We start from the raw sequence: 26,077 nt of genomic DNA on the forward strand, positions 1-26,077 counted from the left end.
TTATAGGCACGCACCACCATGCCCAGCTAATTTTTTGTACTTTTAGTAGAGACGGGGTTTCACCATGTTGACCAGGATGGTCTCGATCTCTTGACCTTGTGATCCACCCGCCTCGGCCTCCCAAAGTGCTGGGATTACAGGCTTGAGCCACCACACCCGGCTATCTCCATAATTCTTAATTGTTTTGTATCTTAAATCCTAGTAGCCCCTGGCTGGGCATGGTGGCTCACACCTGTAATCCCAGCACTTTGGGAGGCCAAGGCAGGTGGATCACAAGGTCAAGAGATCGTGACCATCCTGGACAACATGGTGAAACCCCCCCATCTCTACTAAAAATTACAAAAATTAGCTGGGCATGGTGGCACACGGCTGGAATCCCAGATACTCGGGAGGCTGAGGCAGGAGAATCGCTTGAACCCAAGAGGCGGAGGTTGCAGTTGAGCCAAGATTGTGCGACTGCACTCCAGCCTGGAGCCTGGCAACAGAATGAGACTGTCTCAAAAATAAAAAATAAAAAAATCCTAGTAGCCCCTACCCTAATTTCTCAGTTTTATACCCCTAGGAATTTTCCTTTACATCCCATATAAAATAATGTTGAGGCCATTCTTAAACCTTACACAGTGCTTTAAGGTTTTGTTTTTCAGACTGGGCGCAGTGGCTTAGGCCTGTAATCCCAGCACTTTGGGAGGCTGAAGTGGGTGGATCATTTGAAGCCAGGAGTTCAAGACCAGCCTGGGCAACATGGCAAAACCCCATCTCTAAAAAAAAAAATTAAAAAAATTAGCTGGGCACAGTGGCATGTGCCTGTAATCCCAGCTACTTGGGAAGCTGAAGTGGGAAGATTGCTGGAGCTGGGCTGTCCAGGCTGCAGTGAGCCAAAATCATGCCACTGCACTCCAGCCTGGGTGACAGAGTGAGACCCTCTCTGGGGAAAAAAAAAAAAAAATTAATGTTTTAATTTATTTTGCAGCATCCAAGAAACTACAAAATTCAGCATCAGAGACGATCCACAGCAGGATTTAGAAGGATCTCTAGAACAGCCTGCAAGCCCCAGGAAAGTACTGGAGGAGCTATCTCATCAATCATCAGAAAATCTCCAATCACTTGCCTAATCACTACACTTAAAATTACTGCTTTTGAAAAATATTAAGCAGATAACTTGGGTTTGAGCCAAGGCAGGCAAAACTTGGGTTTTGAGTCATGGCTACTGCTAGTGGACGGGGGAAAAGAAGAGTACCAGGTAACAGTCCGCTCGAGGTGGGCAGATCACCTGAGGTCAGGAGTTTGAGACCAGCCTGGCCAACATGGCAAAACCCTGTCTCTACTAAAAATATAAAAATTAGCTGGGTGTGATGACACATGCCTGTAATTCCAGCTACTCAGGAGGCTGAGGCAGGAGAATCACTTAAACCTGAGAGACAGAGGTATTCATAAGCCAAGATCACAGCACTGTACCAGCCTGGGCAGCACAGCAAGACTCTGTCTTCAAAAAAAAAAAAAAAAAAAAAAAGTAGCAGATAACGGAATGGTTCAAGGAAATCAAAGTGGGGAGGCTCAGGAGGAGGGATCGTAGCCTAAAGTTCAGGGTTCCTGCTCTGTGCCTCACATTTAGAGTATACGTAGAGAAAAGAGCACAAGCCCAAATACCTATCAGGGCTAGTGCAGAAACATAAATGCATCAGCAGGGTAGGTGTAGACAGTAGGAGACAAGGGAGACTGGAAAGTATCAAGTCTTGCTAGAGTTTAGGCTCCTACATCAACCACATTTTCATCAAGCCAGAAACTTGCATGCTGTCAAACTAATTTAAAAATTACTTAGAAATAGTGTATGGGCAAAATAAAATACATCTGTGTATCACATTTAGCCCATTGGGGATGAAAAACTTACAAATTCCAGTATAGGGTTTCATATCCTCAGCATTATTAATATTTTGGGCCTTAGCCTGGCCAACATGGCGAAACCCCATCTCTACTAAAAATACAAAAATTAGCTGGGCTTGGTGGCGGGTGCCTGCAATCCCAGCTACTCAGGCAGCTGAGGCAGAAGAATCACTTGAACCCGGGAGGTGGAGGCTGCATTGAGCCAAGATCGCACTACTGTACTCCAGCCTGGGTGGCAAGAGTAAGACTCTGTCCTCAAAAAAAAAAAAAAAGAAAAAAATACCTCGGGCCACCTAATACTTTGTTGAGGGTTGCGGGAGGGAGCTGTCCTGTACGTTGTAGAATGTTTAGCAGCATCCCTGGCCACTGCCTGCTAGATGCCAGTTAGTATCCCCCTCCCCAGCTGTAACAACCAAAAACGTCTCCAGATAATGCCAGATGTCCCCAGGGGGCAAAAATGTCCCTGGTTGAGAACCACTGCTCTAGTGTAAAAGGTTGCATGAAGCAAAAACTGGCATTCTAAGAATACAAGTAATTGCCATGAACACAATCTACATACTAAATGGTGATGCATGTCATTAACAAATTAAGAATAATTTAAAAGTTATTTCCTATTATCTGTGTAGAATGTGCCTGTGTGTTTGTGAGCATGAAGTTCGTTTTAAATAAAATTTCCCAGACAACCAAGATTTTTACTAGTAGATGAACTCTGGAATACTTTCTTCTCACCAGTAATAATTGGATATTCTGGCTCAGTGCAGTGCTTCATGCCTGTAATCCCAGCACTTTGGGAGGCCAAGGCAGGAGGATCGCTTGAAGCCAGGGGTTCAAGACCAGTCTAGGCAATATAGTGTGCCCTCATCTCTACCAAAAAAAAAAACACGCAAAAAGTTCGCTGGACTGGTGGTGCATGCCTATAGTCCTAGCTATTCAGGAGGCTGAGGTGGGAAGATCCCTTGAGTTCAAGGTTACAGTGAGCTATGATTACACCACTGCACTCCAGCCTGGGTAACAGAGCAAGACTCTATCTCAAATCATAATAATGACTGGATATTCTTTCTCAGTAGCTGTGGAGACAGGATGATAGCAAGCATGCCTGCTCTAACTAAAGCACCTTTCTCAATGCCTTTTAAAAGAAACGATCTTTCTGGAAAAATTCAAAAGTATCTGTTGTTGGAAAAATTCAAAAGTATCTGTTTTTATTGCATTTTCTCAGATGTATCTTTTTTGGTGGAGACAGAGTGATAATCCAGTAATAACCACCTGGGCTTGCTAGTTAGAAATGAAGATGTTCTGGTTATGTTTCCTAAGACTCCTTGGTTCAATGAAGTCCTAATCTCTAAGAAAACAAATTTTGTGTAAAACAAGAGCCAAAGAGCTGACTGGGCTGTTTTGTTTATTTAAAGGAAAAACTGAATCTGCATCATCTAATTTTTAACTTTAAAAAAACAAAAACATGAAATCCCTCTTAACATGCTACTGTATGTTCCATTAACAAAGAAAAGCAAAGTGACCAAGTAGAAGGTATAGGACAAGATAGTACCTCAGCCTGGGCCAAGGGGAGATTCAAGTAATTAATTTTTTTGCAGCCCAGTGGCAGAGTCGCTTACTCAGGTTGCTAAAGGGAGAATGTAACAAGATAATTGACATCACTCCCTTCTTCAAAGCAACAAGGCATCATGAAAGCTCAACTTCCTGGTGAAGCTCTGTTGTTGGTGGCAGGAATTATTTCATCCATGTGAAGACAGCTGAGTCTGGCATGAAAACTCTTCAAAGGAAAACCTCCCCTCAACAGTCATAGTGAGGAACTTCAGCCAACACATAATCAAATTCACTTTTGGTCAATCCCAGAATTTTGCAGTGGGAAGAGAGGTAGGTACAGTTTCCTAGCCCACAGTCATTGCTTCATTCTTTGTCTGGATAAGATGGCAGTTAGAAAAGAGGCTCTCCTACATCCATCTTCTGTACCAGGAAAGAGGAAGAGTGGCAAAAGCAGAGTCCTGTCCTTCAGAGATTCATTCTGTTCTGTTGTGAGCTACGGCATCCTGTTCCCAGTGTATGCGTTTTGAGATCAGATAGAGCTGCTCTTCCAGGAGTCAGCACCCGTGCTCATGTCCGTCTTTCAGTTAAATCTCCTTGGTTTAGTAACTGTAAAAGATTGAAAGCAAATCTAGAATAGGTTACAGTTGAATTAGAGAAAAAAATGATTCATACTAAGAAAAAAGGCTTAAGAGTGGAGGATGGAGAATGTACTGCAGGGGTGAATGAAGGGTTATCTACTTCCAAAGCAAACACACACATTGACTAACAGATCCCAGTGTGGCCTTGGGAAAGCACTGTAAGCCATGTCATAAGGCTGGCATTTCAACTCTGGCTATCAAATATCTTGAGTCTATAAGCCAAACTATTGTTTCTGTAGTTACCTACTCACCAGTCAGTGATAGAGGAATCTCTAACTTACAGGGAAAACAAATGGTGGAAATGAAATCTCTTAAGCAAGCATCAGCCAAAGGATAGGGTGAAGGCTCAAGTAGGAGAAGGAAATAGGAAGACGAGCTGTTCACTTTGTAAGTTCTATATGAGAACTGGAACCCACTCACAAGCAACCCAGGAGTTCTTTGGGCTTAAAAGAATACCTTTGCTGTGATGAAGGAAGATAAGCTTAAGGGACTCCTGAATAATGGCAGCCAACACTAACATTCTACTCTATACACAAGGCTATATTCAAAGGAGCTTTGGTATGGTAATTCATGAGGTTGGTTTCCATTTTAATATAAAAACAAAATGAGGCTGAGTGCAATGGCTCATGTCTATAATGCCAGCACTTTGGGAGGCTGAGGCAGGAGAACTGCTGGAGACCAGCTTGGGCAACACAGGCCCTGTCTCTACAAGAAAGTTTTAAAAATTAGCCAGGCATGGTAGTATGTGCTTGTAGTCCTAGCTACTTGGGAGGCTGAGGCAGGAGGATCGCTTGAACCCAGGAGTTCAAGGGTGCAGTGAGCTATGATCATGCCATTGCACTCCAGTCTGGGTGACAGGGTGAAACTGTTTTCAGACAGACAAAAATGAGATGGGAACAATTCAGTACAATTCAGAACAAAAACTGAGCTTATTAAAATCTAATCAAATAAATTCTTCAGCTTGAGACGCATTTACCTGGTGATCCTAATTTGGATGAAGGTAATTTATACAGAAGTATTTAATGACTGGGTTGGGCACTATGGCTCATGCCTATAACTCCATTTTGGGAGGCTGAGGTGGGAGGACTTCTTGAGGTCAGAAATTTGAGATCAGCCTGGGCAACATGGTAAGACCCCCTATCTACCAAAAAAAAAAAATTTTTTTAAGAGTTTAATGAGTTTCTGCCGGGCGCGGTGGCTCAAGCCTGTAATCCCAGCACTTTGGGAGGCCGAGGCGGGTGGATCACAAGGTCGAGAGATCGAGACCATCCTGGTCAACATGGTGAAACCCGTCTCTACTAAAAGTGCAAAAAATTAGCTGGGCATGGTGGCGTGTGCCTGTAATCCCAGCTACTCAGGAGGCTGAGGCAGGAGAATTGCCTGAGCCCAGGAGGCGGAGGTTGCAGTGAGCCGAGATCGCGCCATTGCACTCCAGCCTGGGTAACAAGGGCGAAACTGTCCCAAAAAAAAAAAAAAAAAGAGTTTAATGAGTTTCACCATGTTGGCCAGAATGATCTCAATCTCTTCACCTAGCGATATGCCCACTTTGGCCTCCCAAAGTCCTGGGATTATAGGCGTGAGCCACCACGCCAGGCCTAAAGTAAGAATTTTTTTTTTTTTTAATTAAACGAGAGAATATAAAAGTCCAGAGAGTGTAGCACAATCCCCAAAACTCTCATGATCCAGATGGTGGCTGGGCCAGGGTGAAGTCTTGTGTCTCGGCCCTTCCAGATGTTTGAAAAATCTACAGGGATTTGCAGCATGACAAACAAAGGTCACAACAGGTCAGGTGAAGCTCTTCAGCATCCTCATCCTCCTTGTACTCGCTGGGTGTCATTTCTTCTCTCCAGGAGGTTGAGTAAGCAGTCCCTTTCCTTGACCCCCCAGGCCTCTTTCACATGACATGGGGCCTCCGTGGGAAGTTCCTTCAGTGGATCCTCTGTGGGAACACTTGCTGGAATCGCTGAGTTCCTGTTGAAAACCTCCAGGACTTGTTCTGAGGACATCTCTCCAGGAAGCTGCCCTCACATGTGGAGTAAGTAATCACTTGCCCAAATCGCTGAGTCCCTGTTGAAATCCTCCAGGACTTGTTCTGAGGACATACTTAGCCAGGTGTGGTGGTGGGCGCCTGTAGTCCCAACTACTCAGGAGGCTGAGGCAGAATTGCTTGAACCCAGGAGGCAGAGGTTGCAGTGAGCCCAGATTGTGCCATTGCACTCCAGCCTGGTGACAGAGCTAGACTCCATCTCAGAAAAAAAAATTCTTACTTTAATCTGCTTTTTGTAAGACACAAGCTGTCATTGTGTAATGGTAGCTTATATTTTATTCCTTAAGTAATTGTTCAATTGGTTTATTAGTGTTTTTGGATTTTTGTCCACTTCTAGAATTTTTGTAATTTTGATAGATGTTTTATACTTTCTTTTCTTAATGCCTTTTACTTTAGTTTTTAATAAATACATGGTACAGTAAAAAAAAAAAACAAAAAACCTTTAATGATATGGAATTTAAAGAAATTTAAACAAAATTGAAAGAAAAATGAAACCTTAAAGAAACCACATATTTCATTTGATGCTATGTGGCAGGGAAGTAAGAATAGTGTGTTTTTAATGTAGGCCAAGATCCAGATGTTTGCAAAGGTATTTTATGAGAAATGCTATAGAATTTGTAATTTCTGTTTTTGCCTTGATTTGGGAAGCATTCTAAGATGTAATTAAAGCTAGCTAGGAATCTCTTATACTGGTTCTTGAGTTCAAGAATGTGAACTCAATGTAAATACAGATCCCCATTTAGGATGAACTTTAGTAAGTATGAGAGCCCAAAAGCCCTGGGGGGTCCCAGTTGGGCCTGTGCAATGAGTCTTCCATCTAATTCTCAGATGTGGCACAATGAGGGAAAATAGAGATTGTCCATCTGAACCAGAGAGAGGTGACTTGTAGTTTTTCATATTTTTCCCATGGTAATTTCATTTAAAAAAAACAACCACCATCAGGGTTTGGCTTTGTCACCCAGACCAGAGTGCAGTGGCATGATCATGGCTCACTGCAGTCTCAACCTCCTGGGCCCAAGTGATCCTCTAACCTCATCCTCCCAAGTAGCTAGGACCAGCCAATTTTATTTTATTTTTGTTTTGTAGAGATAGGGTTTCCCTGTGCTGCTCAGGCTGGTCTCAAACTCTGACGCTCAACTGATGCTCCCACCTCAAACTGATCCTCTCACCCCAGCCTCCCAAGGTAATCTTTTAGTAAAGACGGGGTTGATCCTTGCTAGGATTACAAGCGTGAGCCACTGTACCCAGCCTCTCATGATAATTTCAGATAACAGATTTGGTTGTTCTCTGATATGTTTGATAAGCTATTTTTATTTTTAGAGCATATTTATAGGAATTACAAGTTCATCAGTATCAGTACACTTTGATCTGTACTGCTTGGTGATCTCCAAAAAGTTGAAATAGGCATATATTGCAAATAGCCTTCACCTTCTCTGGCACCTGAAAGTTCTTAAGGAATCAACATTCCTCACTCACTGGAGAAATGGCAAGTTAATACTTAAGACCTTGGATGAGGAAGAGGACTAAGCCTGGAACCTTGAGGGGCTCATAGCTTGAAAAAACCGAAGGTATTGGAGGACCCAAACTAGCAAAGAAAGAAAAGGAGGGAATAAGCAGTGGAAATGCCTGTGATAAGAGGAGACGAATAATGATAAAAGTGAAGAAAACACAAAAGAAGTGAGGCTCAGACAGAGGGTGTGTTTGTAAATATAAAAAAAAAATATGAGGAAAAAGTGACAGTGTAGGATTTTCAGCTACATCATGGGCAGCACTTTCTCCATTGTGTTATTAATATTTTCCTGGCCGGGCGTGGTGGCTCACGCCTGTAATCTCAACACTTTGGGAGGCCGAGGCAGGTGAGGTCAGGAGTTCAAGACCAGCCTGACCAACATGGTGAAACCCCATCTTTACTAAAAATAGGAAAATTAGCTAGACATGGTGGTGGGCGCCTGTAATCCCAGCTACTCGGGAGGCTGAGGCAGGAGAATTGCTTGAACCTGGGCAGCAGAGGTTGCAGTGAGCCAAGATCAAGCCACTGCACTCCAGCCTGGGCAAGAGAGTGAGACCCTGACATACATATATATATATATATATATATATATATATATATATTTTTTTTTTTCCTAAGTGTTTTGGGCTTCCATTATGAAACTGGGTACTTAGGGCCTGTAGGCCCTTTGCACCCTCCTGGAGTGAAGGCCATACTTCCTTTTTTTGGTTTGATTTTTGGGACGAGATCTCTCTCAGGCTGGAGTGCAATGGCGCAATCATAGTTTACTGTAGCCTTGAACTCCTGGGCTCAAGTCGATCCTCCTGCCTCAACCTCTGGCGTAGCTGAGATTACAAGTACACACCACCATGCCTGGCTAATTTTTAAAAAACCTTTTGTAGGCCGGGCGCGGTGGCTCAAGCCTGTAATCCCGGCACTTTGGGAGGCCGAGGCGGGTGGATCACGAGGTCAAGAGATCAAGACCATCTGGTCAACATGGTGAAACCCCATCTCTACCAAAAATACAAAAAAATTAGCTGGGCATGGTGGTGCGTGCCTGTAATCCCAGCTACTCAGGAGGCTGAGGCAGGAGAATTGCCTGAACCCAGGAGGTGGAGGTTGCGGTGAGCCGAGATCGCGCCATTGCACTCCAGCCTGGGTAACAAGAGCAAAAATCCGTCTCAAAAAAAACCTTTTGTAGAGACAGGATCTTGTTATGTTGCCCAGGCATGTCTCGAACTCCTGGCCTCAAGTGATCCTCCCACTTTAGCCTCCAAAAGTGCTGGGATTGTAGGCATGATCCACCACACCCAGCCTGTGTTATGATGTCTCCTTGAGGCCGTAAGTGGGCAGCACCTATCATACGGGGATGCTCTGAGGTTAGTTCCAAGACTCATGTGCCTAGGTTCTAGAGAACAAATGTACCATTACTGGATATTCTGTATACACAAATCTGATCATGTCATACCCTAGTTAAAACCGTGCAGTGAGGCCAGGCGCAGTGGCTCAAGCCTGTAATCCCAGCACTTTGGGAGGACAAGGCGGGTGGATCACAAGGTCAAGAGATCCAGACCATCCTGGTCAACATGGTGAAACCCCGTCTCTACTAAAAATACAAAAAATTAGCTGGGCATGGTGGCGCACGCCTGTAGTCCCAGCTACTAGGGAGGCTGAGGCAGGAGAATTGCTTGAACCCAGGAGGCGGAGGTTGTACTCCAGCCTGGGTAACAAGAGCGAAACTCCGTCTCAAAAAAAAAAAAAAAGCCGGGCACGGTGGCTCAAGCCTGTAATCCCAGCACTTTGGGAGGCCGAGGCGGGTGGATCATGAGGTCAAGAGATCGAGACCGTCCTGGTCAACATGGTGAAACCCCGTCTCTACTAAAAAATACAAAAAATTGGCCAGGCACGGTGGCTCAAGCCTGTAATCCCAGCACTTTGGAAGGCCAAGGCGGGTGGATCACAAGGTCAAGAGATCGAGACCATCCTGGTCAACATGGTGAAACCCCGTCTCTACTAAAAATACAAAAAAATCAGCTGGGTATGGTGGCACGTGCCTGTAATCCCAGCTACTCAGGAGGCTGAGGCAGGAGAATTGCCTGAACCCAGGAGACGGAGGTTGCGGTGAGCCGAGATCGTGCCATTGCACTCCAGCCTGGGTAACAAGAGCGAAACTCCGACTCAAAAAAAAAAAAAACCGTGCAGTAGTTCTTCAGTGCCCCCAGGATAAAATCATGTCTGTAAGACCTTTCAAGAGAGGAACTAGCTTATCTTTCCAGCTCTCAATTTTCCAGCCCATCTCTCCATCCCATGTCCTATCATACTCAACCCAGCTAATTTTTGTATTTTTAGTAGAGATGGGGTTTCACCACGTTGGCCAGGATGGTCTCGATCTCTTGACCTCGTGATTTGCCCGCCTCGGCCTCCCAAAGTGCTGGGATTACAGGTGTGAGCCAACGCGCCCAGCCTGAACCAACCATACAGTATTTTTCAGGGGGAGAAAAAAAGAACATAGACTATTAGAGGATACAAGGTTTCTTGGATGTGATAAAGGTTTGTTTTTTTTGTTTTTTTTTTTTTTTTGAGATGGAGTTTCGCTCTTGTTACCCAGGCTGGAGTGCAATGGCGCGATCTCGGCTCACCGCAACCTCCGCCTCCTGGGCTCAGGCAATTCTCCTGCCTCAGCCTCCTGAGTAGCTGGGATTACAGGCACGTGCCACCACGCCCAGCTAATTTTTTGTATTTTTAGTAGAGACGGGGTTTCACCATGTTGACCAGGATGGTCTCGATCTCTTGACCTCATGATCCACCCGCCTCGGCCTCCCAAAGTGCTGGGATTACAGTTGATAAAGATATTTTTAAAAAAACATTATATCTGTTAAGAGACACATACTGAAATATATACAGAAGAAATGACATTCCTACAATTTGCTTTGAAATACTCCATCACAAACAGCAACAACAACAAAAGGAGGAAAGAAATAAAACAAGAACAGTATAAAGCTAATTATGTTTTTGTTTTTTGGGACAGGGTCTAACTCTGTCACCCAGGAGTACAGTGGCACAATCACTGCACAAAAAAATTGTCCAAGTTAGGAAATAGGTACATGGGTTTATTATACTAGTCTCTATCTCTCACTATACTCTGAAAATTTCCATAATAAAAGCTTTAAAACACAAAATTGAAGACAAGAAAAAATGGAGGAGCAAGAGGAAGGCTCTCTAAGTGAGACATATATGACTCATTCCAAAGCAGTTACCAGAAAAAGAAGTGACTTAGGAAAGAATAAATGATACCAACAGCAAAAACTAAATATAAGCAAAGACAATGGGTCACAACAATGAATAAAAGGAAAGGTCTTGGCAAAAGGATTAACATGTATGCCCAGAACCTTGTAATCTTGGGTACCCCTAAGGATATTACAGAATAATGAAGACTATTCAACATAGGATGCAGAGTCATTTGAATGATGTAACAGCTTACTGTGGTAAAAGTTATAATAAAAAGAAAGAGGAGAGAAGATGGAAGAGCACCATAAAACCTAATGTAATACTGAAGGGATCCAAGCTACATAGGTTCTGACAAAAGCTTATGCATATGAAATGTACTTGTGATGAAGTCATCCACTCCCTGACACAAGACGAATAAAATATCCTAAGATTCTAAAAGACTGACTGGTTTGCATTCTGTTTTCTGAGTCAAAGCCAAACCACAGAGTTGAAAGTGCTTACAACCTAAAACCCTTCTTCTGTTTAGATCAGTGGTCACCAACCCACAGGCCATGGACCGGTGGCCACGGACCAGTGAACCACATGGTCAATGTTAGGAACTGGGCTGCACAGCAGGAGGTAAGCAAGCACTACCCCCTGAACACCACCTCAGATGCCTGTCAGATCAGCAGCAGCAACAGATTCTCACAGGAGCACAAACCCTATTGTGAACTGTGCATTTGAGGGATCTGGATTGTGTGCTCCTTATGAGAATCTAATGCCTAACGATCTGAGGTGGAATAAAATTGATCCCTGGTGCCAAAAAGGTTGCAGACCACTGATTTAGATAATGGTTCACATTTAAGCAAGCAAATGAACAAATCTGTACATGCCCATTTGGTTAAGCCTGGTATCTCCCAGACATACGACCTTAGCGGAATGAACAATAATTATGTTTAATGATTGTGTTACTATCTTTTTTGCTGAGGACTTTTTTCCAAGATGTTATTTGTGGAGAAAAGAAAGGGCTAGGAAACACTTGCTCCTCTCTAGTATAGAAATTTCACCCAAGTCACACAGTACAGGCACTCTTCTCTGAATAACTTAACAGGTGAGGTCAACATGCATTTATTCAGTGCCCATTGTATGCCTTTATAAAATAGAAGCTGTATCTTCATGTTATAGTAGGGCAGAGAACAATGGGAATAGACATCAATGAGGAATGTGTATAAAAGAACTTTAAAGCTGAGAGTCCCAGGTGTGACAGACCAATCTCCAATTCGTTAAGACCCTCACCCTCTCCTTTCAAGCTGAATTCATGCTTAATTTAAAAGAAAATACTCATTTCAAAGTTTCCAGGAAATGGAAACTAGAGACTTTTTCAGATCCTCTAAATTCTCAATCCTTCCCCACCTTAGGTGCCACAGAAACAAAGGACAAGAGACCACTTTACCTCTTGTGGATTTACTGCAGTTAAGACAGAAACTTCATATGATTGCCTCCCTGACTGCATGGTCACCAAGTGATGTGTCACATCAGGCACTGAAGACAGGGAACGTGGGGATCCTTCAGCAAGCACTTCTGTGAAGCAACAGAAAAATGTTTCAATGAAAAGTGAATCCAGAGACATACCTATCTGGATCATTAAGCCTCTCATTAACAACTCTAAAACTCTATTCCTCTATTTCCCACATTCCTCTATTTCTTCCAAGTTCATCCTGTCTAATAAGCACTATCAGTGAATTCGGAAAGTATTATAGAAACATAATAGAAAAAAAGACAAAAAATCTTAATTCAGGATTTAGAATAATACGGTATTAGCACTGTTGACTGAATTAAAACTATGTATGAAACGGGGCAAAAGCTGCTTAGGCAAGCAGGTCAGGGAACCAAAGCCACCCTTAAAGCAGTCACCAATGATACTGATAGCACTCACTGACTGAATATGGTATGAACCAATGATACTGATAGCATTCACTGACTGAAAATGATATGAGGAACAAAACACAAGATCTCACAGTTACTAAATGTTCATCAGTGGAATCACCATGAAAATCTTCTAGAAATATTTTAAGGATATACCACTTAGCCCTCAGAAAATCAAAAGTTTCTTCTAGGGGTTTTCTAGCTGATACAACTCTTTTATACTGTACCATATAATTTAGTGTTCGCTTATATACTGTCTTCTATGTACTCAATGTTGTTCCCATATATATGTAAGCTTTCACTTCTCAACTGGATTTTAAGGTCCCTAGCTTCTACTTTTGTCTTTCCCATGGTGCCAGGCACACAGTAGGCACTGAATAAATGCATGCTGACCTCACCTGTTAAGTTTTTCAGAGAAGAGGGCCTGGCCTGTGTAACTTGGGTGAAATTTCTATACCAGAGAGGAGCAAGTGTTTCCTAGAGAGCCCTTTCTTTTCTCCAGAAGATATGGCTTTTGAAGGTATGGAGAAATTGCTTTATATCTCCTCTGTAAAACCTGGTTATGTTCTGTTTAAATGTTTTAAAAGTTAAGTTCTTCCATAACTGCAATAGGAAAGATAGAAATAGTTGGGCTAGGATGCTAGGATTATGAATAATTTTTTCTTAAGATTTTTTCTTTTTATTCTTTGTTATATTATCTTCAATGAAAAAAAAATTTTTTTAAACAGACTCACTTATCCACCCCAGAGAATAAGAACACAAATGCTACTCAATCATACCACAGCTATTCATAAGAAATGAGATTAAACCTCCACTGTGGAGACACCCAATTCCTTAGCCCCTAGTTGCAGCCCATTTTTCCCAAATAAAGGAGAGGTGGAAGTCTTACCATCATCAACTCCCAGGATAGAATTGGTATTTGGTAGGTTCAAGGACTCTCCACCAAGGCTGGGCTGGGAATTCATAGACACCAGGTTTTTACGGGGTACTGAAGCCTCTTCAAGCAAACTACTGCCCATTAGTGGCTCAGCTGCACAGAGAATAGGTTGTGAGAGACATACAGCAGTCAAGGCTGTGCCTGGTCCTCATTTTCTTTCAACAGGAAGCTGGCCTTCTCTTTCATTACTAGAAGTTAACCTATGTACTGGATGCCACCTCCTATTTCACCTACTTTTGAGAAACAAGAATAAACCTAGAAGGGAAAGAGTAATAAGCCTAATGACCCTTGCCTGTTTTTTTTTTTTTTTTTTGAGATGGAGTTTCACTCTTGTTACCCAGGCTGGAGTGCAATGGCGCGATCTCGGCTCACCGCAACCCTCGCCTCCTGGGCTCAGGCAATTCTCCTGCCTCAGCCTCCTAAGTAGCTGGGATTACAGGCATGCGTCACCATGCCCAGCTAGTTTTTTTTTTTTGTATTTTTAGTAGAGACGGGGTTTCACCATGTTGACCAGGATTGTCTCGATCTTTCGTCCTTGTGATCCACCCACCTTAGCCTCCCAAAGTGCTGCGATTACAGGCTTGAGCCACCGCTCCCGGCCGACCCTTGCTTGTTTTCGGCATCTGAAGAATTAGTATATGAAACAGGATAGGTGGGTTTTTAGAAAGGAATATTTGGAACAATTAAGGAAAGATATGGCAAAGGAATAAGAATTAAAAAGAGTTGTCAAATTTCAGGCAGGGCAAAAAGGTAGTCACAACTGGTAAGGAGAAAATGCTTCCAGGCTGGCCAGCATGGTGAAACCCCATCTCTACAAAAATACAAAAATTAGGCAGGCATGGTGGCCCCTGGCTGTAATCCCAGCTACTCAGGAGGCTGAGGCAAGAGAATCCTGAACCCAGAAGGCGGAGGTTGCAGCAAGCTGAGATGGCGCCACTGCACTCCAGCCTGGGTGACAGAGTGAGACTCCGTCTAAAAAAAAAAAAAGCTTAAACTTTTGCCATACAGAAATCTTCTGTCACTGTGTTACTGAAATCCTCGTTAATGGATCAGCACTAGTTACCATCAAACTCACTACGGGAACTTTTAAAACTACAGATTCTGGGATCTTGCAAATTATCTCATTCATTAGATTGCTTTGTTTTATTGGTGGGGGAACAAACAACAAAAAAAATATAAATTTTAAAAGCTTGTAGATGATTCTACTGTATAGCTATGTTTGGAAACCATCAGTCCATCAAATGAGACCAGGTCTATCTACCCAAAACAATCAGAAAATTTCCAGATAACCAGGCAGGACAGTGATTTGGCTCTTTGAACCCTAGAAGGGATAGCCCTCCACTACACCCACCCTCCTCACCAGTTTGCTCCTGCTCTTGACTCCCAGCTGCTCCCAGCTGCAAGTGATGCTTTCTCATATGCACATTCCTGCTTCCACTCTGAGAGAAGGTCTTCCCACAGACTTGGCACTGATGAGGCTTCTCTCCTGAAACAGGGACCAGGTTAAACAGGGAAGCCAAAACAACAGAAGAGAATGGACTCAAGACCTAGATGAAGAAACTCAGAGAATGTTAAACTGAACATAAACAGCTGCTCCTTTTCCCATTCCCCACCTTTCCCAGCCTCTCAAACTTCAGTACACGGGGGAAGGCAGGAAGAGTACACTGGGCGGGATTTAGCACACTCCCTGCTCCCAGCCCCTGGTCCTTTCCAGACCCGCTCTACTGCTGTCTTCACAAAATCTCTTTGGTATAGGATCATGATAGCCAAAAAAATATGCCTCCTTTTTCAGATAGTCTTCCAGGGACCTCTAGGACATGTACTTTCCTTGAGGACTCCAATCCTGGGTTCCTAATATCCCCTTGTCATACTCCCTGGCACTACTCTTTAGGGTCATCAACATTCACACTGGTGGCTCTTCTAACATGATTTAAGCTGTCTTCTATGTCTTCAAGTCCTAAATTCTCCATTTCCATTCTACCTACTCAGACAACCATACTCAGAAGCAGGGGTCAAAATCTGATGTCTATAGGGAACTGACAGGCAGCAAAAGTAAGTAAAATGGCCAAGTGGGGGCCATAGTAACCTAGAGAGTACCCTTACCGGAAAAGGGGCAGCTGTTATTCCGTTCTAGCCAACTGTTGCCATATTTAGATTAAGGACTACCACTGCCAGATTCTCTGTTGTTGTTTTTTTAAAAACACACTGGAAATAAGTAGAATCTCTCAATTTCTAAATGCTAGGAACAAATTCACAATTGATAAACACATGGTACAGCAATCTTCATTGCTGATTGTATTTTGCTGGGAACGCAAAATACAAAAACCTCTTTGGGGGAATCTGACAATATCTAGAAAAATTGTAGATGCACTTGCCCTTTGACCTAGGAATCCCACTTCTAGGAATATGTCCCAAACTATAGTGACAAAATGTGAAATAATCTATGCACAAGGTTATTCATCACTGCAACATTATTTTAAATGGCTAAATACTGGAAACAACCTAAATATTAATCAGAGACTGACTAAAAACCTACAGATATTGTAATAGTCCTGCACAGAAAAAAAAAAAAAAAGGCTATATGATAGAAACAGGGTAGAATATAAAAAGCTTTAAAATTAAAAATTGAATCACCATTTGAACCAGCAATCCCATTACTGGCTATCTACTCAAAGGAAAATAAACTGCTCTACCAAAAAGACACCTGCACCCATATGTTCACTGCAGCACTATTCACAACAGCAAAGATATGGAATCAACCCAGATGTCCATCAATGGTAAACGAGATAAGGAAAATGTGGTACACACACACCATGGAATACTATGCAGCCATAAAAAAGAACAAGATCAGGTCCTCTGCAGCAACATGAATGCAGCTGGAGGCCATTATCCTAAGCAAATTAACAAAGAAATGGAAAATCAAATACATGTTCTCACTTAAAAGTGGGAGCTAAACACTGGGTACATATGGACATGAAGATGGGAACAATAAACATTGGGGATTCCAAAAGTGGGTACAGGGCAAGGGTTGAAAAACTACCTATCAGCTACTACGTCCACTGCCTGGTCAACAGAATCATTAAAGCCCAAACCTCAGCATCACACAATATACTCTTATAACAAACCTGCACATGTACCCTCTGAATCTAAAATAAGTTTATTTTGGACAGGCGCAGTAGCTCACACCTGTAATCCCAGCACTTTGGGAAGCTGAGGCAGGCGGATCACGAGGTCAGGAGATCGAGACTAGCTTGGCCAACATGGTGAAACCCCAACTCTACAGAAATACAAAAATTAGCCAGGTGTGGTGGTGGATGCATGTAATCCCAGCTGCTTGGGAGGCTGAGGCAGGAGAACTGCTTGAACCCAGGAGGTGGAGGTTGCAGTGAGCCAAGATCACCCCACTGCACTCCAGTCTGAGCCACAGAGTGAGACTCTGTCTCAAAAAAACCAGCATGCTATGATACCTTTATGTAAGTAAGAAAAGTAATCATACACTCCAGTACTTCTGTAATCAAAGACAGAAACAACTGCTGGACAGGATGTACAGAAACTGAAATCCTCATACACTGCTGGTGAGAATGTAAAATAGCACAGCCACTTTGGAAAAATGGCAGTTTCCCAAAAAGCTAAACAGAAAGTTACCAATGACTCAGCAATTCCACTTATAGGTATACACTTAAGAAAAATGAAAACATATAACCATATAAAAACTTGTACACAAATGTTCACAGCAACATTATACATAATAGTCAAAATGTGTCAAACAACCCAAATCCATCAACTGATGACTGGATGAACAAAATGTGGTATATCCATACAATGGAATATTATTCAGGCATAAAAAGGAATAAAGTAGGCTGCATGTGGTGGCTCACACTTATAATCCCGGCACTCTGGAAGGCAAAGGTGGGTGGATTACAAGGTCAGGAGTTTGAGACCAGCCTGGCCAACATAGTAAAACCCTGTCTCTACTAAAAATACAAAAATGAGTCGGACATGGTGGCAGGCACCTGTAGTTCTAGCTACTTGGGAGGCTGAGGCAGGAGAATCACTTGAACCTGGGAGGCAGAGGTTGCACTGAATGGAGATTGTGCCACTGCACCCAGCCTAGGTGACAGAGCAAGACTCCACCAACCCAAAAAAAGGAATAAAGTAATGATACATACCACAATGTGAATGAACCCTGAAAATGTATGCTAAATGAAAGAAGTCAGTCACAAAATGCCATACTACCTGTGCGTGGCAGTGCGTGCCTGTAATCCCAGCTACTCAGGAGGCTGAGGCAGGAGAACCACTTGAACCCAGGAGGCAGAGGTTGCAGTGAGCTATCACACCACTGCACTCCATCCAGCCTGGACAAGAGAGCAAGACTCAGTCTCAAAAAAAAAAAAAAAAAAAAAAGCCATATGAAGTGTTCAGAAAAGGCAAATCCAGAGACAGAAAGCAGATTAATGGTTGCTGGGGGCTGGAGGAAGAGAGAAATTGGCAATGATACTAATAAACATGGAAATTCTTTTTTTTTTAATCATCTCCTGGATGTGGAGATTCTCTTTGGAATGATGAAATGTTGTGGAGTTAGACAGTGAGATAACTATAGAACTATGAATATATACCTGGCCATCCATATCCATGGATTCAACCAAGCAGACAAAAAGTATTCAGAAAAAATAAAAATAAAAAATAACAGGCCAGGCACAGTGGCTCATGCCTATAATCCTAGCACTTTGGGAGGATGAGGTAGGTAGATCACTTGAGGTCAGGAGTTCAAGACCAGCCTAGCCAACATGGTGAAACCCTGTCTCTACTAAAAATATAAAAATCATCCAGTCACGCGCCTGTCAAACCAGCTACTTGGGAGGCTGAGGCAGGAGAATCACTTGAATCCAGGAGGTGGAGGTTTCAATGAACCGAGATCATGGGCCACTGCACTCCAGCCTAGGCAACAGAGCAAGAATCCACCTAAAAAATAAATAAATAAGGCTGGGCGTGGTGGCTCACACCTGTAATCCCAGCACTTTGGGAGGCCAAGGCAGGCGGATCACGAGGTCAGTTTGAAACCAGCCTGGCCAACACATGAAATCCCATCTCTACTAAAAATACAAAAATTAGCTGGGCATGGTGGCGGATGACTGTAATCCCAGCTACTCCGGAGGCTGAGGCAAGAGAATTGCTTGAACCTGGGAGGCAGAGGTTGCAGTGAGCCGAGATCTTGCCACTGCACTCCAGCCTGGGTGACAGTGGGAGACTCCGCTTCAAAAAATAAATAAATAAATACAATAGAACAATAAACAACACAAAAAATCAATATAGCATAACTATTCACATAGCATTTACATTGTATTAGGTACTACCAGTAATCTAGAGATGACTTAAAGCATATGGGAGGATATATGTAGGTTATATGCAAATACCATTCCATTTTATGTAAGAGACCTGGGTATTTGTGGATTTTGGTATCTGCTGGGGTCCTGGAACCTATACGTCACAGATAACAAAGGATAACTATATTACTACTAAAAACTACTTAGCTACACGCTTTTTTCCTTTTTTTTTTTTTTTGAGATGGAGTCTCACTTTGTCGCCCAGGCGGGAGATAGCAGTGGCACGATCTTGGTCACTGCAACCTCTGCCTCGCTGGTTCAAGTGATTCTCATGCCTTGGCCTCCTGAGTAGTTGGAATCACAGGACACACCACCACACCCAGCTAATTTTTGTATTCTTAGTAGAGATGGGGTTCCACCATGTTGGCCAGGCTGGTTTTGAACTCTTGGCCTCAGGTGATCCAGCCGGGTAGGCCTCTCAAAGTGCTGGGAGCCACCATGCCTGGCCAGATTACACACTTTTTTACAGATGAATCTCATGGTATGTGAACTATATCTCAACTTTAAAAATGTATGGATAAAAATGGAGAGAAATATAAAAAAAAACTTGGATTTGCTTGTATATGCAAAAAGAACCACTGGAAAAGTAAACCAAATAGGAAATAAAAAGTGGTTATACCTATAAGAGAAGGAGGGAGGGAAGAGGGTAATGAGACACCTATAATCAAGGCTTTTTTACCACATCTAGCTTTGACTTCACATATTTAAAAAACTTGAAAAAGAAGCTGAAGTAAATCTATATATCAGGCTGGTGATACATTAAAACAATGATTTAAAGCAGGCGTCCCCAAACTACGGCCCGCGGGCTGCATGCGGCCCCCCTGAGGCCATTTATCCGGCCCCCCGCCGCACTTCAGGAAGGGGCACCTCTTTCACTGGTGGTCAGTGAGACGAGCACAGTATGTGGTGGCCCTCCAACGGTCTGAGGGACAGTGAACTGGCCCCCTGTGTAAAAAGTTTGGGGACGCCTGATTTAAAGGGTATTTAAACATAGTATTTTACTGTATGTCCTTAATAGAAGATATTCTAAGAAAAACACAGCTACAAAAGTCTTAAACTTCATTCTCTAGAAAAACTGATAACAATATTGGCATTATCATTTTGAAACAATATTGTATTAATGTTAGGAACCAAGATTTTCAACGTAAAAGAAAAATATGAAGTACAAAAAAATCCTCTGAAAACTGTTTAATGTGAAAATTTAAATTGGAATCATCAACATGAACCAATTATCTTCCTTTCAGAAATAATGTCTTCTCTATAGGCCAGGCATGGTGGCTCACGCCTGTAATCCCAGCACTTTGGAAGGCCAACATGGGTAGATCACTTGAAGCCAGGAGTTCAAGACCAGCCTGGCCAACAAGGCAAAACCCCATCTCTACTTAAAGAAAATACAAAAATTCGTTGGGCGTGGTGGTGTGCTCCTATAATCCCATCTACCTGGGAGGCTGAGGTGGGAGAACTGCTTGAATATGGGAGGAAGAGGTGGTAGTTGCAGTGAACCAAGATCGTGCTACTGCACTCCAGCCTGGACAACAGAGCGAGACTCCATCTCGAAAAAGAAAGCAAACAATAACAACAAAAATGTCTTCTCTAGTTCTTTACAGTAAAAAGTTCTAGAAACAGTGACAAGCTTTTCTTTTTCTTCGAGACAGAGTCTCACTCTGTTGCCCAGGCCAGAGTGCAGCGGCTCATCCCAGCTCACTGCAGCCTCCACCTCCTGGGTTCAACCAATCGTTATGCCTCAGCCTCCCAAGTAGCTGGGATTACAGGTATGAGTCACTATGCCCAGCTAATTTTTTAATTTTTTTGTAGAAACAGGGCTTCACTGTGTTACCTGGTTTTGAACTCCTGGGCTAAAGTGATCTGCTTGCCTCAGCCTCCCAAAGTGCTGGGATTACAAGCATGAGCCACTGCACCCTGCCAAAGATGACAACCTAATAGTAACAGGTACATACCAGACTGTGGTTCCAACTATAAGGAACCAAGACTCCATGGAGGAATAGCTGATTCCAAGTCCAAGGTGAGCCTAGGAACTGTTGTTGTGTTAAAAAGCAAAGAGGCTATTACAAAGACAAATGAGTCATGTCAAAAGCATAAATACAGTATGAGAAGCTCCAAAAATAACAACCAGGCCAGGCACAGTATATCACACCTACAATACCAGCATTTTGGGAGGCTAAGGCAGGTGGATCACTTGAGGTCAAGAGTTTAAGACCAGCCTAACAAGGCAAAACCCCGTCTCTACTAAAAATATGCAAAAATTAGCAAGACATGGTGGTAGATACCTATAGTCCCAGCTACTTGTGAAACCGAGGCACAAGAATCACTTGAACCAGGGAGGCCAATATTATTATTACCCTGACAGAAAAGCCAAAGATATCAAAGAAAACATTACAGACCAATATTCCTCATGAACATATAGATTCCTTCTTCTTCCTTCCCTTTCTCCCTCCCTCCTTCCCTTTCTCCCTTCTCTTCCTTCCCTCCCTCTCTTTCTCTTACTGATTTTTTTGTAGAGGCTGAGACAGGTGGATCATTTGAGGTCAAGAGTTTGAAACCAGCCTTATCAACATGATGAAACCCCACCTCGACTAAAAAAAAATTAGCTGGGCATGGCAGAAGGAGCCTGTAATCCCTGCTACTCAGGAGGCTGGGGGAAAAGAATTGCTTGAACCCAGGAGGTGGAGGTTGCAGTGAGCTGATCCCACTGCACTCCAACCTGGGCAAAAGAGTGAGGCTCTGTCAAAAAAAAAAAAAGTAGAAATCATGAAAGAATGAATCAATGCTTTTCCCCCAAAGACTGGGAAAAAGACAAGGATGCCTACTCTCAACATTTTTTTTTTTTTTTTTTTTTTTTTTGAGACAGAGTCTTGCTCTATAACCCAGACTGGAATTCAGTGGCACAATCTCAGCTCACTACAACCTCCACCTCCTGGGTTTAAGCAATTCTCATGCCTCAGTCTCTCAAGTAGCTGGGATTACAGGTGTGAGCTACCACACCCGGATAATTTTGTATTTTTAGTAGAGATGGGGTTTCACTATGTTGTTGGCCAGGATGGTCTCAAACTCCTGACCTCAGGTGATCCGTCCACCTCAGTCTCCCAAAGTGCTGGGAATACAGGCGTGAGCCACTGTGCCCGGCCTCACACTTCTATTCAACATTGTACTGAAGGTTCTAGCCAGAAAAAGAAATTAGGCCAGGCGCGGTAGCTCACACCTGTAATCTCAGCACTTAGGAGGCCAAGGTGGGTGCATTATCTAAGGTCAGGAGTTCAAGACCAGCCTGGCCAACATAGTGAAACTCCGTCTCTACTAAAAATACAAAAATTATTGGGCGTGGTGACATGTGCCTATAGTCCCAGCTACTCAGGAGGCTGAGGCAGGAGAATCGCTTGAACCCAGGAGGCAGTGGTTGCAGTGAGCTGAGAGTACACCATTGCACTTCAGCCTGGGAAACAGAGTAAGACTCTGTCTCCAAAAAGAAACGAGGAAAGGAAAGGGAAAAGGGAGAAGGGAAATGGGAGAAGGGAAATGGGAAAAGGGAAAAGGAAAGGGAAGGAAAGGAAAGGAAAAAAGAAAAGAAAAGAAATTAAAGGCTAGGTGCAGCAGTGTCTCACGCCTGTAATCCCAACACTGGAAGGCTGAGACAGGAAGATTGCTTGAGGCAGGCCTGGTTAACATGGCAAAATCCTGTCTCTGTGAAAAAATAAAATAAAAAAAATAAAAAAAAATTTTAATAGCTGGGGGCCAGGTGTGGTGGCTTATGCCTTTAATCCCAGCACTTTTGGAGGCTGAGGCAGGCAGATCACCTGAGGTTGGGTGTTTGAGACCAGCCTGGCCAACATGGTGAAAACCCACCTCTACGAAAAATACAAAAATTAGCTGGATATGGTGGTACACACCTGTAATCCCACCTACTCAGGAGGCTGAGGCAAGAGAATCACTTGAACCTGGGAGGCGGAGGTTGCAGTGAGCCAAGATTGCCCCACTGCACTCCAGCCTGGGCAACAGAGCAAGACTCTGTCTAAAAAAAAAAAAAAAAATTAGCCAGGCGCGGTGGCTCAAGCCTGTAATCCCAGCACTTTGGGAGGCCGAGGCGGGTGGATCACAAGGTCAAGAGATCGAGACCATCCAGGTCAACATGGTGAAACCCCGTCTCTACTAAAAATACAAAAAATTAGCTAGGCATGGTGGCGCGTGCCTGTAATCCCAGCTACTCAGGAGGCTGAGGCAGGAGAATTGCCTGAACCCAGAAGGCGGAGGTTGCGGTGAGCCGAGATCACGCCATTGCACTCCAGCCTGGGTAACAAGAGCGAAACTCTGTCTCAAAAAAAAAAAAAAAAAAAAATTGTTGGGCATGTGCCTGTAGTCCCAGCCTTGGGAAGCTCATGTGGGAGGACTGCTCGAGCCCATGAGGTTGAGATTGCAGTAAGCCATGATCATGCCACTGCACTCCAACCTGAGCAACAGAGGGAGCCATGTCTTTAAAAAAAAAAAAAAAAAAAAAAAAAAGGAAGGCCGGGCGCGGTGGCTCAAGCCTGTAATCCCAGCACTTTGGGAGGCCGAGGCGGGTGGATCAAGAGGTCAAGAGATCAAGACCATCCTGGTCAATATGGTGAAACCCCATCTCTACTAAAAATACAAAAAATTAGCTGGGCATGGTGGCGCGTGCCTGTAATCCCAGCTACTCAGGAGGCTGAGGCAGGAGAATTGCCTGAGCCCAGGAGGCGGAGGTTGCGGTGAGCCGAGATCGCGCCATTGCACTCCAGCCTTGGTAACAAGAGCAAAAAAACTCCATCTCAAAAAAAAAAAAACAAAAAACAAAAAAACAAAAAAGGAAAGAAAGGAAATTAAAGGCTCCTATATTGGAAAGTAAGAAGCAAAACTATTTTTAATCTCAGATGACATGATGTTGTATATAAAAAACACTAAGAAATCTATTTTTAAAAAACTAAAACTCAGCCAGGTGCAGTGGCCCATACCTGCAATTCCAACACTTTGGGAGGTCAAGGTGGGAGTATCACTTGAGTCCAAGAGTTCAAGATCAACCCGGGCAACATAAAAAGACTGCATCTCTTACCAAAAAATAGATATTAGCTAGATGTGTTAGTGTAAGCCTGTAGTCCCAGCTACAGATGGGAAGATCACTTGTTCCCAGGAGTTCAAAGGCTTCAGTGAGGTATGATGGTGCCACTGCACACTAGCCTGGGCAACAGAGTGAGACTCTGTCTCTTAAAAAATAAACAGAAAAGAAAAAAATGGGAGTGGGGGTAGGAAGAGGAGGAGAGCATCAGAAAGAACAGCTAATGGATGCTGGGCTTAATACCCAGGTGATGGGATGATCTGTGCAGCAAACCACCATGGGTCACCTTTACCTGTGTAACTAACCTGCACATCCTGCAAATGTACCCCTGAACTAAAAAGTCGGAAGAAAAGAAACAAACTACTAAAACTCAAGGGTTTACCAAGGTTGCAAGGTCAATGTACAAAATTCAACTGTATTTCTATATACTGGCAATGAGCAACTCAAAAATAAAATCAAGAAAACATTTCATTTGAAAGAGCATCAAACATGAAATACTAGTAGTAACTAGAGCATCAATTCCTTATTCTCAAAATTCACAATTAAAAGAATTACACATTTATCCTGCCTTGCCTATGTAAATGATAAAATAGCCCTACTTGATATTAATGGAAGAGAGTCCAACTAAAGTGTTCCATAGTACAAAAGAATTCCAACTAATGTGAAAGGAGTAAGAGAATAAGAAAAACCACCATTTTACAATCCTTAATGAAATAACAGATTCAGGCATCATTAGGAATGAAATCAAAAGGTGAAGGGTTGGCTGGGTGTGGTGGCTCATGCCTGTAATCCCAGCATTTTGGGAGGCCAAGGCAGGCGGAAGACTTGGGATCAGGAGTTCAAGACCAGCCCAGCCACATGGTGAAACCCTGCTTCTACTAAAAATACAAAAATTGAGCCGGGCGTGGTGGCTCAAGCTTGTAATCCCAGCACTTTGGGAGGCCGAGGCGGGTGGATCACGAGGTCGAGAGATCGAGACCACCCTGGTCAACATGGTGAAACCCCGTCTCTACTAAAAATACAAAAAATTAGCTGGGCACGGTGGCACGTGCCTGTAATCCCAGCTACTCAGGAGGCTGAGGCAGGAGAATTGCCTGAACCCAGGAGGCGGAGGTTGCGGTGAGCCGAGATCGCGCCATTGCACTCCAGCCTGGGTAACAAGAGCGAAACTCCGTCTCAAAAAAAAAAAAAAATACAAAAATTAGCTGGGTATCGTGGCATACACCTATAATACTAGCTACTCACGTGGCTGAGGAAGAATTGCTTGAACCCAGGAGGTGGAGGCTGCAGTAAGCCAAGATAGCCCCATTGCACTCTCACCTGGGCAACAGAGTAACACTCTGCCTCAAAAAAAAAAAAGGCAGAAAGGTTGATAGGGAACTTTACAATACAGGGATCAGGCTGTTACCAGCTGAACTCATGGATCAATTCTGACAGCCAAGCACTGTGAACTTCCTGATGTGATACAAAATGAAGCACACAGAACCATCTCTGACATATTCTTGCACAAAACTTCCAAACTTAGAAGCTTTTAGAGCTTACTTAATTTACAGAAAATGTAAGGGAACAAGTTAAATGACATAAATGGAAGCAAACCAACATATCCAAATTGTGGGACCTTCTATAGGACTCAACTGACTCTGTTTTGCAACAACTGTATGGTGAAAAAACATAAACAAAAAATTCCATGTGGAAAGATCTAGATTTAAAAGACTTAATAACCAAGTATAATATTGGATCTTGTTGGATCCTGATTTAAACAAACTAACTTTAAAAGGCATTTTCGAGACAAGCAGAAAAAAGTAAACATGGATTGATTATTTTTTTTTTTTTTTTTTTTTTTTGAGACGGAGTTTCGCTCTTGTTACCCAGGCTGGAGTGCAATGGCGCGATCTCGGCTCACCGCAACCTCCGCCTCCTGGGCTCAGGCAATTCTCCTG

At 43.2% G+C, this 26,077-nt stretch overlaps 2 protein-coding genes across 11 annotated transcripts in view; one reads left to right on the forward strand and one right to left on the reverse strand.

Moving 5' to 3' along the window:
- Nucleotides 1–3,203, forward strand: part of FAM161B (FAM161 centrosomal protein B) — a 25,468-nt gene extending 22,265 nt beyond the window's left edge. For both annotated transcript variants that reach the window (XM_039469301.2, XM_039469302.2), the window contains exon 9: nucleotides 971–3,203. In XM_039469301.2, coding sequence (XP_039325235.2) covers nucleotides 971–1,112 — 142 coding nt within the window. In that variant the 3' untranslated portion in view covers nucleotides 1,113–3,203. The remainder of the gene's footprint in view (nucleotides 1–970) is intronic.
- Nucleotides 3,204–3,260: 57 nt separating this feature from the next.
- The window catches only part of ZNF410 (zinc finger protein 410), a 50,410-nt gene continuing 27,593 nt past the window's right edge, over nucleotides 3,261–26,077 (reverse strand). For 5 of the 9 annotated variants that reach the window (XM_074392992.1, XM_010335253.3, XM_003924530.4 and 2 more), the window contains 4 exons: nucleotides 15,028–15,153; nucleotides 13,620–13,760; nucleotides 12,258–12,385; nucleotides 3,261–4,029 (listed from right to left, as the gene is read on the reverse strand). In XM_074392992.1, coding sequence (XP_074249093.1) covers nucleotides 3,991–4,029; nucleotides 12,258–12,385; nucleotides 13,620–13,760; nucleotides 15,028–15,153 — 434 coding nt within the window. In that variant the 3' untranslated portion in view covers nucleotides 3,261–3,990. Of the gene's footprint in view, nucleotides 4,030–6,075; nucleotides 6,297–12,242; nucleotides 12,386–13,248; nucleotides 13,334–13,619; nucleotides 13,761–14,148; nucleotides 14,291–15,027; nucleotides 15,154–26,077 lie in introns of those variants that run through there. The other 4 variants (XM_074392996.1, XM_074392993.1, XM_074392994.1 and 1 more) reach the window with 4 other exon arrangements.

The sequence above is a fragment of the Saimiri boliviensis genome, chromosome 2, assembly GCF_048565385.1.
Source record: "Saimiri boliviensis isolate mSaiBol1 chromosome 2, mSaiBol1.pri, whole genome shotgun sequence".
Lineage (NCBI taxonomy): Eukaryota > Metazoa > Chordata > Mammalia > Primates > Cebidae > Saimiri > Saimiri boliviensis.